Raw genomic sequence first — 13,914 nt, forward strand, 5'->3', positions numbered from 1 at the left:
TGGAATCTGACAGAGGAAGATGGAGCATAGAATCAAGTGGGAGAGGGTGGTAAGTGCAGATGGGAATGGCGGGATAGGATTGCATGGGTGATGGACAGACGGAATGAGTGGAGGAGGGAAAATAAGGTGACAGAGTCTGTTCTTTCCAACAGTTACCCAATCCTGTATCACACTAGTTCTTTCCCCTCCTCTCACCCACTCTCCATCTGACCATAACCCTTCTTTGTCTACACTTTTTAGTGTAGACAAAGCATATCAGTCCAAAACACTGACTGCCATTTCCCTCCTGACCTGTTGAGTTCCTCCAGTGTCTTGATTTTTACTCCAGATTCCAGCATCTGTAGTCTCTTGTATCTCCACTTCCCAAATGATATTGTTTGGCCTATTGCATCTGGACCAGGTAAACATGGGTTGGCATTGAGTTTGTACTTTGAATGATTTCCAGCTGATTTCCACCCCTTTATTCACACTGGTGACAGATTGTATGCTCCCTCATCAAAGTTCAAAGTATATTTATTATAAAAGTATGTATACATTATATAAGCATTAAATTTGAATTTATCTTACAGGCAGCCACCAAACAGGAAACTTGTACTTACGAACTGAGGAAGGAGAATGCCGTCCGCCATTTTAAGTTGTTGCCATTGACACTGTGTTGAGTGTTTAACATTGTATTTGGCTTAAAATTTTCTTAGTAAGACTCACCCTGACCACACCCCCCGCCCCCCCCCCCCCCACCCCCATTCCGGTCGGCTGGTGGTGCAGTCAGATCAGTGCCGGGCTAGAGAACGGAGGTTCCCGAGTTTGATTTAGTGACAGACTGCTCCCGTGCCGGGTTGATGTCGAGCTCCCAACTCGACCTTGTAAAAAAAAACACTGCCACCTCCAGTTTAAATTCCCACATGGAATATTGTGGAGGATCAAATACCCCAACCCACCACAGTCCCCACTTATCCCATTTAACCTGTCTCAGTGCGGTGCAGTTTGGGACCTGGGGAAATCAGTGTTGTGGTCCTTAGGACCCAGTGGACCTCGGGAGCCGGCGCAGGTCGGGACCCGCCGCCCGCAGTGTTTCTGTTCCATTGATGGAAAGCGATCGTGATTGAAAATAAAGTGGAAATAATAAAGCGTTTGGAAAGAGGTGAAATGCCATTGGTCATTGGAAAAGCGTTAGGCTACAGTTGGTCAACGATCGGAGCAATTTTAATGGATAACGGATAAAGTGAGAATAATGGAACATGTGAAAGGTCCTGCCCTGAGGAAAGCTACAATTATTATTAAGCAACGCAGTGGTTTAATTATTGGAATACATACGTTTCTTAAGTGTTTTATATGCATAGAAAGGTAAAATATATACTATATACTAAGACAAACGTTTGGCTAGCTGACGCTAAATAATACCGGATGTACTTGTTCCGACTTAAGTACAAATCCGACTTAAAGATGGACTCTGGAATGGAACTCGTACGTAACCTGGAGACTGCCTGTATATATTATACATACATATACATATATATAGAGAGAGTGAGAGACTAAAACACATAGTGCAGACAATAAATAAAAGTAATCAAATAGCATTTAGAATGAAAGTGAGTCCTCAGAGATGAAGCCTGGAGCTGGCCCACAGCAATAGCCTCTATTGAGCATATAGTCTCAGCGTAAAACTCGCTGTCAGCATGCTTTATTAATATGAAAGACATGTTGCACTCCTTTCAGTTTCATGGATAAAGGGTATAGGAAGTGCTGAAACCAACCAGCTTAGCACGGTGATGTGTTAATTTGTGCTGAAGGTGAGAGGTTTCCACTTTTATGCGTTATTTTGTTGCCCATTCCAAGATTTTTGTAGGGCATTGCATCCCAGGACCTGAAATATCACTGCTCCAAAAAGATTTGTAGAAGTTTGCTTGGGGGCAGTTCAAAAGAGACTTTCAACATTCTCATTGCCCTCTGCAAGTAGGACAGCTAAGATTAGGAACTCAGCAAATGGGATATCACCAGTGTGAACAGTCCCACCTCTCCATCTTCGGGGCAGATCCAAATGCTTACAGCTCAAAATAAACTCATCTCCTCTGTGATGTGGCCTGCAAAGTCAGGGTTCATGTGAAGGAATTATTGAAGGATATCTTTAGGGATTTAGTTAATACTTTCAGTAAGTATTGGTGCGGTTTAAGTGGCTTGTTTCACACATGTGCTTCTACAATTAATTACTTGCTCTTGTCTTTGACTCTACCTCCTCACCACTTTAGTTAAAATGAAGCAATTAAAGTGATATTTTTGACTACTGTATACTCTGCTTTGACTCCTGCAGCAGGAAGCCTGACTTCAGTTGATTTGTGGATGGTTTGCACTTACAATGCCGTTGTCATATACTTTCTGGAATTATGTAAATTTTTGTCACTAAACTTTAATCTATTATTAGTTCTAGTATGCATATTCACGGATAGTGTTCAGATAGGGATTCAGTTACACGAACAAACATCATCTGGGCCTTATTTTCTCCTTTACACATAAAACAACCAAGATAGAAGCTGAATAGAACTGGAGAAAAAAAGATGAGGAGTAGAGTTAAAAGGTGGGGGGGGGGGGAGGGAAAGAGTAACTCAAGGGGATTGTTGAAACTAGGAGGGGGAAGGGGTTGAAGTAAAGAGCTGGGAAGTTGATTGGTGAAAGAGATACAGGGCTGGAGAAGGGGTAATCTAATAGGAGAGGACAGAAGGGCATGGAAGAAAGAAAAGAGGGGCCGGAGCACCAGAGGAAGGCAATGGGCAGGCAAGGAAATGGTGAAATGGTTGGGGGGGGGGGGGACATTACCGGAAGTTTGAGAAATCAATGTTCACCCATCAGGTTGGAGGCTACCCAGACGAAGTATAAGCTGTTGTTCCTCCAACTTGAGTGTGGCCTCATCGCAATAGTAGAGAAGCTGTGGATAGACATATCAAAATGGGAAGTGGAAATAAAATGGGTGGCCACTGTGAGGTCCTGCTTTTTTTGGTGGGCTAATTGGTCTCTCAATCTATGTTGGGTCTTACTGTTATACAGGAGGCCTTACCAGGAGTACCAGACACACTTCTGTCCTCTCCTATTAGATTCCCCCTTCTCCAGCTCTGTATCTCTTTCACCAATCAACTTTCCAGCTTTTTACTTCACCCCTCCTCCTCCCAGTTTCACCTATCACCTCATGTTTTTCCATCACCTCCCCTCACCTGTTAACTCTACACACCTCTTTTTCTCCAGTCCTGCTGAAGGGTTTCAGTCTGAAACACTGACTTTATGCTTTTCCATAGTTGCTGCCTGGCCTGCTTAGTTCCTCCAGCATTTTGTGTGTGTTGCTTGAATTTCCAGCATGTGCAGATTTTCTCTTGTTTGTGATAAATATTTGCAGATGTCTTTTGATGTTAATTTCCTGATCAGATCACCATGGTCCATTCCCTTGATAAAACGGTTATTTATTTGTTTATTGAGTTGTAGTGCCCAGTAGGTCCTTCTGGCCCTTCAAGCCGTGCCACCCAGCAACCCCCGGATTGAATCCTAGCCTAATCCCAGGACAATCTACAGGTTGCTGGTACTGTGAAGCATTGTGCTAACCAACAGCAGTTTGCTGGAGGGACTTGGTGGATTGATCAGCATCTGTGGGAAGAAAGGAGCTGTCAACCTTTTGGGTTGAAACCCTGCATCAGGACTCTTACATCGCCCCCCCCCCCCCCCCCCCCCACAGATGCTGGCTAACCCACTGAGTACTTTCATTAGTTAATTTGCTTCTCCAGATTCCAACATCAACAGTCTCTGATGTCACTCTTTGGAAAAAGTAGACTCGCCTCTATTGTATTGGTTTCTCCCCAGTAATATTCCTTCCTTCCACACTTATCACTTCTTCCAAGCTTACTTTTCCATGAGTTTTCCGTCAGTGTTGAAAATGTAACGCAGACTTACACGCAGCATTATATAGAGCACTGTTGTGTGAAGGCAAAATTTCTTGAATGCTGGACTGGGAAATCAGGGGACAATGAATGTGTAAATTTAATTTGATCAGTTTCTAAATGGTATCTGTGGGAAGAGCAATGCCAATCTAATAGCACATGGGAATTTGGTTAAAAAAAATGTATTTCAACATATACACTCGGCCACTTTATTAGGTACAGGAGTACTTCTGCACACCACTGTTGTAATGCACGGTTATTTGAGTTACTGTTGCCTTCCTGTCAGTTTGGCCATTCTCCTCTGACCTCTCTCATTAACAAGGTGTTTCTGCCCTCAGAACTGCTGCTCACCAGGTGTGTTTTTGTTTTTTGCACCATTCTCTGTAAACCCCAGAGACGTGCATGAAAATCCCAGGAGATCAGCATTTTCTAAGATACTCAAACCACCCTGTCTTGCACCGACAATTGTTGCACTGTCAAAGTCACTTAGATCACATTTCCTTCACATTCTGATGTTTGGTCTGAACAACAAATGAACCTCTTGACCATGTCTGTATGGTTTTTTGCATTAAATTGTTGCCACTTGCTTGGCCGATTAGATATTTGCATTAACATGCAGGTGTACTTAATAAAGCGGCCACTGAGTGTATATAGACAGCTTGGAAATCAATTTGAAATTCTGAGTGAGATTCTCATTGACACTTCTTATCTCATAGTTGGTCTTTGCGCTTTGTGAATATTCTCCATGCTGATTATATAAATGAGTAATATCACTCTAATTCTTTCTTGTGTGCAGTTGAAGCTGAATGAGGTGAACAGCACGGCAGTCCAGCATCACCTTCGGGCCTTACTTGAGGACCTGATTGAGGTTGAAAAGATTCTGAAAGATGTAGATGCTTTGTCAGGACTTGCCAAACTATTACCGAAAGGAGCTTGTGCTGGCAAAAGCCCATCAACAACAGCCAATAGCACCAGCTGGAGCAGCAACTTCACCACAGCCAACGTCACCTCGGAGGAGGGAGAAGAGGCCCAAAAGGAGAATCCTCACACTCAATTTTCAGCTTTTGTCCAGCTTTGGGCCGGCCTTCAGCCGATCCTCTGTGGGAATAACAGGTAAGGTGTTCAAAGCAATGTAATCCTGATGAATTTGTTCATATAGAAATTTCATGAACAGACTTTTTTCTTACCTCTGGACCTCAAATCTTGTCCCTCATGTTACAACTATCTCTTTAAGAAGGGCTTGAAATCAAGTTATTGTGGAGGTTCAGTTAATGCATCAGCAAGTCAACATTGTCTTTAAGATGTCTCTTGTCCAGAATGATGAGAATGTTTTCCATCCTATGTGCAGATGAGAAAAATGACTTGATCTCACCTTTGTTTTTATAAATGACAATATAAAGCCATGATTATAGGGAAACTATTCATTTTAAAAAAGACTCGGGCAGTAAAGATGGCAGGTGTAGTTACTTTATTTACCCCAATGTCAAACAGGCCCTTCAGCCGTCCCCGCTCATGTCACCCTTCCACCTGTCTACATTAATCCAATTTATTTGGATTGCACTGTTGTGTCCTTCCAGGTCAGCACCCTCTTCACGTTGCCTAGGCCTCTTCCAGTCACCCTTTTCTCCTTGCTTCACCCTGTGGGTGATTCCTGGGTTAGTCACCCCTTCAAACTGATTAACCCACCATGGTCCATTAGGCCCGACCCCTCTCAGTCCACCCTGCCTTTTCCCTTTCAGGTCCGCTTGGCTTCTTCCTGCTGGGCGCACTCTCTGTGTACCAGATCCACCCTGGATCATGCTACTGCCTCTGCATTTATCTCTGCTGTCTACTGCCTCTGTGCCCCGCATGGTTTGCTCTCGCTTTGCTCTGCCTTCTGAGCGTGTTCATCCTTCACCCTGTCCAGTGAGTGACTATTATCCTGCATTTCCTCATATTTTGCAGACAACTTCAGATCACCCTGCTCTCCTGGCTCACCCCACAACCGGTTACTGGGTTAGCTGGCTCTTCACCCTGCCACAGCCATGTTTGTGGTTCACTCTGTGTGGCCCATTCAGCCTTCACTTGTTCAGGTCTGCTTTGAGCTCCATACATGTGGCCGTCTTGCTTTGAGGTCTGCATTTGGCCCTGCCCAGCTCTTTTGCCTTTCCCATTTGCTTTGAGCTCTGCCCTGCTAGGTCCGCACCTTGTGCTCCAGATCATCCTGCTGACTCTGATTCTCGCTGCCTCCTGCTATCGCCGTGTCTCATGCGCTTCACCCTCGCTTCCTTCTACCTCCTCAGCCTGTTGCCTCTCTAGTTCATCACGTTCACCCTTTCACATTGCTTGGTCCGCTTCCACCTAACCTATATTCCCTGAGCAACAAATACAAAATGCTGGAGCAACTCAGCAGGTTAGGCAGCATCTATGGAAGTGGATAATCAGTCACTGTTTCGGGCCAAGACCCTTTATCAGGGCTGGAAAGGAATGGGGAAGGTGCCAGAAAAAGAAAAGTTACGGGGAGGGGAAGAAGGACAAGCTCGAAGGTGATAGGTGAAGCCAGATGGGTGGGGGGGGGGGGGGGATGAATGAAGTAAGAAGCTGCGAGGTGAAAGGTGGAAAAGGTAAAGGGCTGGAGAAGGAGGAGAGGAGTGTGGACCGTGGAAGAAAGGGAAGGAAGAGGGGCATCGGGGGAGATGATAGGTCGGTGAGGAGAAGAGGCAAGTGGCCAGAGTGGGGATTTGAAGAAGAGAGGAGGGGAGTTGGGGAAAAAGTACTGGAATTTGGAGAAATCAATGATCATGCCATCATGTTGGAGACTACATAGACAGAATATGAGGTGTTGCACTTCCAGCCTGAGAGTGGTCTCATTGTGGAAGAGGCTATGCACTGACATGTCAGAATCGGGATACCCATTGTAAATCTTGCTTTTTGTGGATGGAGAGGAGGCGCTTGTCAAAGTGGTTCCCCTATCTATGTTGGGTCTCACCAATATAGAGGAGGCCACATTGGGAACACTGGGTACTGTGGACGACCCCAACAGATTTGCAGGTGATGCTGCCTCACCAAGATGGATTGTTTGGTGCCCTGCGTGGAGGTGAGGGAGGAGGTGAATGAGCAGGTGTAGCACTCCTGCCACTTGCAGGGATAAGTGTCGAGGGAGATTAGTGGGGAGGGATGAACGGGCAAGGGAATCACAGAAAGAGCAATCCCTGCAGAAAGCAGAGTGTGTGTGGAGATAAAGAGGTGTTTGGCCATTGGGTCCTGTTGAAGCTGGCAGAAGTTGCGGAGAATGATGTGTTGGATGCGGAGGCTCAAGGGATGGTAGGTGAGGACAACAGTAACTCTATTCCTGTTAAGGTGATGGGAAGATGGGGTGAGTACAGATGGCCAGGAAATGGTAGAGATGTAGGTAGAGGAAGAATAACCCTGTTCTTTTAAGAGGAAGAACATCTCTGATGTCTTTGAAAGGAAAGCTTCATCCTGGGAACAGATGGAACTGAGAAAAGGGATCAACACTTAAACTGGATGTTGAAAATTTCACCTCACCGTGTTTTTCCATACCATATTGGATACATCATCAAGACACTAAGGCAGAGCTGGTTCTTGGTCAGATTTGTTTGACAGAGTGCTCTTTGGTCTGTGCGAGTTGAACTCTAATAATATGGGAAAGAGTGAAGATATAGTTCATTTAGAAGAAAACCCTTCCACCAATAAAAAGACTACTAGACATGAACATTTCCCATTCCTCATTCTGGTGGCCCTTTCATCCCTTCTCTTTTCCTCCCCCAGCCTTATGATGTGCCCATAAAATCACTCTAGTTCCCCACCTCCTTCCCTTTGTTCCATGGTCCACTATCCTCTCCTATTAGATTCCTCCTGTTACAGCCCTTTACCTCTTCCACCTATCACCTCCCAGCTGCTCACATCATGCTCTCTCCTTCATCCACTCATCTTCCCCCTCACCTGGTCTCACCGAACACCAGCCTGTTTGTGCTCCTTCCGCTCTTTGTTCTCAGGAGAAGCAATCTCTTTGCATTCTGCACTTCCTCAAGGCTGTTTACTGAAATCTATAATGTTGTTAATCTCAGATGCAATTTTACATGATAGACTTGCTCCCTCAATTGAAGTCAAGGTCTCCGCCATTTTTGCCTCTAGGTCCTCAGGTCACTGTAGCCAACCACTGCTGTGAGGTATATTTGTCAAATGCTGCTCATGATATCTCTTGCAGAAGAGGATAAATTATCCTTTTCCTCTTTAGTTTGTAGGATCTGGCATAAGATCAAGGGGATTCACTGCCAAAATGTAGACACTCACAAACTGCACTCACCTGACCCTTAGAGCAATCATTCGCAATGGCCCATTAACAGATGGTGCAGTTGGTGGTAAGATATCAGGAGACCTTTCCAATTGTTAATTCCAGGTCTGTTGGCAGCTCCCATGGTTCATTAGTCAGTCTTGCCTGTCATCTTTTGGGGGACTTTGGCCTCAGTGGATGAAACTTGAAGGAAATCAGTTGCCCTCTGTTTGAGAGACTGCATAACGCAAAACTCCAAACAGCTGAGCAGTGCTACAATGACATGCCCTTTGAGTTTGAAGGAGAGGAGAGTGGGTCTGACAGAAGTGAGATTTTGCTGTCTGCAACTCTCTGGCGGAGATTTGAAGTATACACAAGCCAGTACTGCTTATGTAGTGGCGTTCAGATCTCATAAGTCACTGTTGCTGAGATGTGTAAGGGGTGGATCAGCAGGAAAGACAGAAGGGAGAAAACCTACACCAGGTCGATCAATGAATTCTGACCTTCAGTAACAAGAGTCCATCCCACATTTCACAAGGGAATAAACCTTTATGGATTAACTGTGAGGCAATGATCAGTTTTAAATGATCTCGTAAGCTCTACAATACCTGTTCCTTTATATCCTCAAAATAATCACACACTGGCAGTCATTTAACTCTGTAAAGTTCCTGAAGAATAGTTTTCAGTCAATTATTTGTTAAGAAAACAATTACAATTTCCAAAACCTTAAAATAGATGCAAATTTCCTTTCACAAAGATTAGAATGACACTGCCAAATCAGTACTCTGAGAAAGATTGTAATCAGAGTTTACTCAAATGAAAGGGCTTAATTTATTAAGTTGAATGGCCAAGCCTTTTAGAAATATGAATGCTGTCCCATATTATCCACAGAAAGTCTTCACTTTCCATGCATAATACTGGCTGGATCTTAAATTAATCAAGTCAAGTCAAGTTTATTGTCAATGTGGGCAAAACCAGTGAGGTACAAGTACAATGGAGAACTTGAGCAAAATCATTAGCATGTCACTCCAGACAATAGTCTTATTTAAGTTGAATGTTTTCAAGGCAAGCATTTGCAAACCTTTCAGAGTTTATCAAGCAGTCCACATAAAAGCACTTGTAATTAAGTACGAGACCAGATATTTAGGACTGAAGTAATATCATCCATCAGATCAGAAAGACGATTAATCTTCCCTTGTTTCTATGGAATAATTAGAAAACAGCTTCCAAAGGGTTACTAGCTCATTTGATTAACCGTATTTGAAATTTCAGGCAAGCCTCTAAAGCCACAGCTTACTTGTACATAGATCTGTATAATTAAAGACGCAAGTTATACTTCATCAGCCAAGTATGCGTTTAAGATACCTCTGAATGGAAGAACCTCTGAATGGAATAATATTAGAAGTCTATAACAATGTGTTTTGGCTAAAATTGCCTTTCAATATCTATGGGGGAGGAGAATGGACAGCTGATGTTTCATATTGAAACTCTTCATATGGACCCTCCTGTTGTGGGGTCTCAACACGGGATGTCGAATCTCCACTTCCTCCTAAAGATGCTGCCTGGCCTGCTGAGTTCCTTCAGTATTTTGTATTGCTCCAGAATGCAGCATCTACAGTCTCTTGTGCCTCAGTGACTTTTCAATGACGGTCATTTCTCAAGCAGCATGAAGCACAAGTTGCCCTTCTGATGTGTGATATCTCCCTGTGCCATGTCTTCTCTTTAAACACAGCCTCTGCAGTTAGACAGCATTAAGCACCTTTAAACTACCTGCAGGATATCATCATGCTGTAAGGGGGCCTGACAATAGCAGGCTTCTGCTGCCAGTCTGTGACTTCATGCTGCAGAGAGTTGTAGACTCAGCCAGCTCCAACACAGGCACAAACCTCCCCACTATTGAGGACACGTTCAAATGCCGCTGCCTCATGAAGGCAGCATCCATCATTAAGCACCTTCACTACTTAGAACATGCCCTCTTCTCATTACTACCGCATGAGGTACAGAACCCTAAAATCCACATTCACTGTCTCGGGAATAGCTCCTACGCCTCTGCTATCAAATTGCAGAGCAGTCTATGAACACTACCTCACTGTTACTTTTTGCCTTATTTATTTTATTATTTTTATTGAAACCTATAGCCCTCAGTAATTATTTTGTCTTGCATTGTGCTGTTGCCCCAAAACAACAAATATCATGACAGACTGTAAGTTAATGATAATTAACCCGGAGAAGTGTGAGGTGGTACACTTTGGAAGGACAAACTGCAAGGCAGAGTACAAAGTAAACGGCAGGATACTTGGTAGTGTGGAGGAGCAGAGGGATCTGGGGGTACATGTCCACAGATCCCTGAAAGTTGCCTCACAGGTAGATAGGGTAGTTAAGAAAGCTTATGGGGTGCTAGCTTTCATAAATCGAGGGATAGAGTTTAAGAGATGCGATGTAATGGTGCAGCTCTATAAAACTCTAGTTAGGCCACACTTGAAGTACTGTGTCCAGTTCTGGTTGCCTCACTATAGGAAGGATGTGGAAGCATTGGAAAGGGTACTGAGGAGATTTACCAGGATGCTGCCTGGTTTAGAGAGTATGGATTATGATCAGAAATTAAGGGAGCTAGGGCTTTACTCTTTGGAGAGAAGGAGGATTAGAGGAGATATGATAGAGGTGTACAAGATATTAAGAGGAATAGACAGAGTGGACAGCCAGCGCCTTTTCCCCAGGGCACCTCTGCTCAGTACAAGAGGACATGGCTTTAAGTTAAGGGGAGGGAAGTTCAAGGGGGATATTAGAGAAAGGTTTTTCACTCAGAGAGTGGTTGGTGCGTGGAATGCACTGCCTGAGTCTGTGGTGGAGGCAGACACACTAGTGAAGTTTAAGAGACTACTAGACAGGTATATGGAGGAATTTAAGGTGGGGGTTATATGTGAGGCAGGGTTTGAGGGTCAGCACAACATTGTGGGCCGAAGGGCCTGTAATGTGCTGTACTATTCTATGTTCTATAATAGACCTGATCCTAATTCTGATTTTGCCAAGTTGCTCTCACGCACATAGGCTAATTGACATCTCCTCTAGAAGATCCCTAAGGTAAAACAGCATTAGATGAGAATAGAACCTTATACCTTACAGCACATGGCATGAGGGTGAAACTTGCTTTGCATTGACAACGGCACAAAAGGTCCAAGTGCAGTTGGTGCACTTCTTATTAGTGCAGTTCTTATTATTCAATTAAGAATAAGGAATTAAGGTATGCAAAGCGCCAGCAGAATCTAGCCAGTTTATATTAAAAAAAACACTAAAATCAATATATGGCAGATGCTAGTAAATTGAGATAAAGAAAAACACCCACCCCTTCCCATCAACACACACAAAATACTGGAGGAACTCAGCAGGCCAGGCAGCATCTACGGAAAAGAGTACAGTTGAAGCTTTGGGCCGAAGATGCCTGTCCTGCTGAGTTTCACCAGCATCTTGTGTGTGTTGCTCAGATTTCCAGCATCTGTAGACATGCTCTTGTTTGTGCTTCCCTTCCCATCTCCGTTCCACAGCCACCATAATAGATTCAGAGGAATTCAGGGGACGCTTATTTGGCTAAGGTCAAGGGCAGTATCATGGTTCACTCGTTGTGATTAAGAGGCTGAGAAGAGGTTAACATAATCACTGCTGCTACCTGTCAAAGGTTGTGCAGTGCATAAGGCAGTGTAAATTATTGAAGTCTGCCTTCACCAAGAGATGAATTTTCCAGGCTTGCTTGGTGGGCCTTTATTGTCAAGGGGAGTATTGGGCTGTGGGAGTAGATTGGAGTTGGAACTTTTGTTTTGTAGATGTTTGGTGTAAGGCCTATCTTCTTGTACGCTGCAGTGATAGAATCAGCAGTGACTTGGAGATTGGCCTCTGAGCATTTGCAAGCATTATCTGCATTCAGCTCTACAATGATGGAGGTTGAGGGTTGAGATGATGCCGGTTTTGAGGTGGAAATAATACAAGTTAGTCCTATAGATTAGCTTCAGTGCAGTGGGAAGCTTGTTGAATGTAAGATACAAACTTGAAGTGGGATAGATTGAAATAAGGGAACCTTGTCCACGTTGAGATTGAGTCTGTGTAATACCTGTTGATTAAAATCATGGCTACTACATCACCATGAAATAAGTGCAGATATTCTGAGGGCAGCGAAGTTTGGGTATTCTCCATGGCCTCAATGAACTGGTAAAGTCAAATGGTTTGTAAGGTCAGGAAAGGCCACGTGTAGCTAATCCTGTTCCATGCATTTTTACTGCCACTGTCACATTATGCAATTAGTGTCATGAGCTGGTTAAGGAGAATCTTTGTAAAAATAAATGAGACACCACTGTAGTTACCACATTTGGATTTATTATCTTGCTAAAGTAGTTCACAGCTTGAAACCCCATGCATGTTCTCCGCGTCTCCCAGAAGTAAGAGAAAATGCTTTGGAGGATTTGTTTGTAAAACAATATATTACTCCTATTTTGCATGTATAACTCTACCAAGTCATAGATATGGCCTGTAGAATCCACGTATTCTGCAAATCTACTGGATACTAATTGTCCTCCAGATCTTTACAAGTGTCAGAGCTCCTGACTGTTTATAAATACTAACGTTGGTTTGGAAAATTGGGGAAGCAATGCTGAGGAGTTTGACACACAGCTGCTGGTGTGTGCTCAGGTGGATTGGACATAGTGTGAGCTGAGGCATCCTCAGCATGCGGACGGAGCTGGTCCTGTTCACAGTCTGAAATTGGGCTCCAAGTAGAGGGCAGCAGTGGGCTGTGAGTTGCAGCATCTCTACAGCAGTTATGTTGAAGACCCTCCCACTGAACCTGTCCCAGGTTTGGCCGGAGAAGATGGGAGGGTGAATTGTACATATGAGATAATTTTGCAATTTTTCTATTAGACAAGGTTGCTTTAATGTTATTAATGTCTGAGTGTTATTTTGAAACTTAATTTTTAATTTAAAATATACATTTCTGTTGTTTAATTGATTCTAAAATGTTTTGAAATATCAGGGTCATTCAGAAGCATTTAAGATCCTCGACATCTTTGACAGCCAGCAAAACTGAGGACAAGTGTAGTTGCTTTCTGTGTGAAGCTTATCCGGATATCTGGATAACATTGTGAAGACCTTGCTACATACTGTTTTGTATCAGGGTGGCTTTTGTCAGCAAGTTGATGTCAGTGGGTATAGAAAAGTCATCCCTTGTTTGGTACATGTGTTCTGGTTGTAGTTGTCAGGAAATCTTGATCCATTCTACTGCTTGTAAACAAAAACACTACTTGTAAAAATGTTTCCAGAACTAGTGAAAATTACTGCAGTAATAGTTATCAATATATTTTTCATTTTCTCCCTCTTAATGTGCTAAATATCATCTGTTTTTTTTTCTCTCTTTCTTGTCCAGAACAATAGAACCTGAAGCATTAAAACAGGGCAACATGAGTTCTTTAGGCTTCACCAGCAAGGAGCAACGCAACCTAGGACTACTGGTACATCTCATGACCACCAATCCAAAAATCCTTTATTCTCCAGTGGGCACAGAGGTGGACAAAGTTATAGAAAAGGTAAGAGCAGGGCAAAAATGAATTTCCTAGCTAAAATACTAGATGGCATGCATTTAATGTGGGGGGGGGGGGAAAGTTTAAAGATATGTGGAGCATGTTGTGTTACACAGAGTGGTAGATCGCTGGAACTGGCTGCCAGGAGTCGTGGTGGAAG

General features: G+C 43.6%; 1 protein-coding gene across 2 annotated transcripts in view; it reads left to right on the forward strand.

Annotated features, from left to right (window-relative positions):
- Positions 1–13,914, forward strand: part of abca2 (ATP-binding cassette, sub-family A (ABC1), member 2) — a 519,276-nt gene that overhangs the window by 289,948 nt on the left and 215,414 nt on the right. For both annotated transcript variants that reach the window (XM_073052214.1, XM_073052215.1), the window contains exons 9-10: positions 4,714–5,030; positions 13,601–13,760. In XM_073052214.1, coding sequence (XP_072908315.1) covers positions 4,714–5,030; positions 13,601–13,760 — 477 coding nt within the window. The remainder of the gene's footprint in view (positions 1–4,713; positions 5,031–13,600; positions 13,761–13,914) is intronic.

The sequence above is a fragment of the Hemitrygon akajei genome, chromosome 7, assembly GCF_048418815.1.
Source record: "Hemitrygon akajei chromosome 7, sHemAka1.3, whole genome shotgun sequence".
NCBI classification, from domain to species: Eukaryota; Metazoa; Chordata; class Chondrichthyes; order Myliobatiformes; family Dasyatidae; genus Hemitrygon; species Hemitrygon akajei.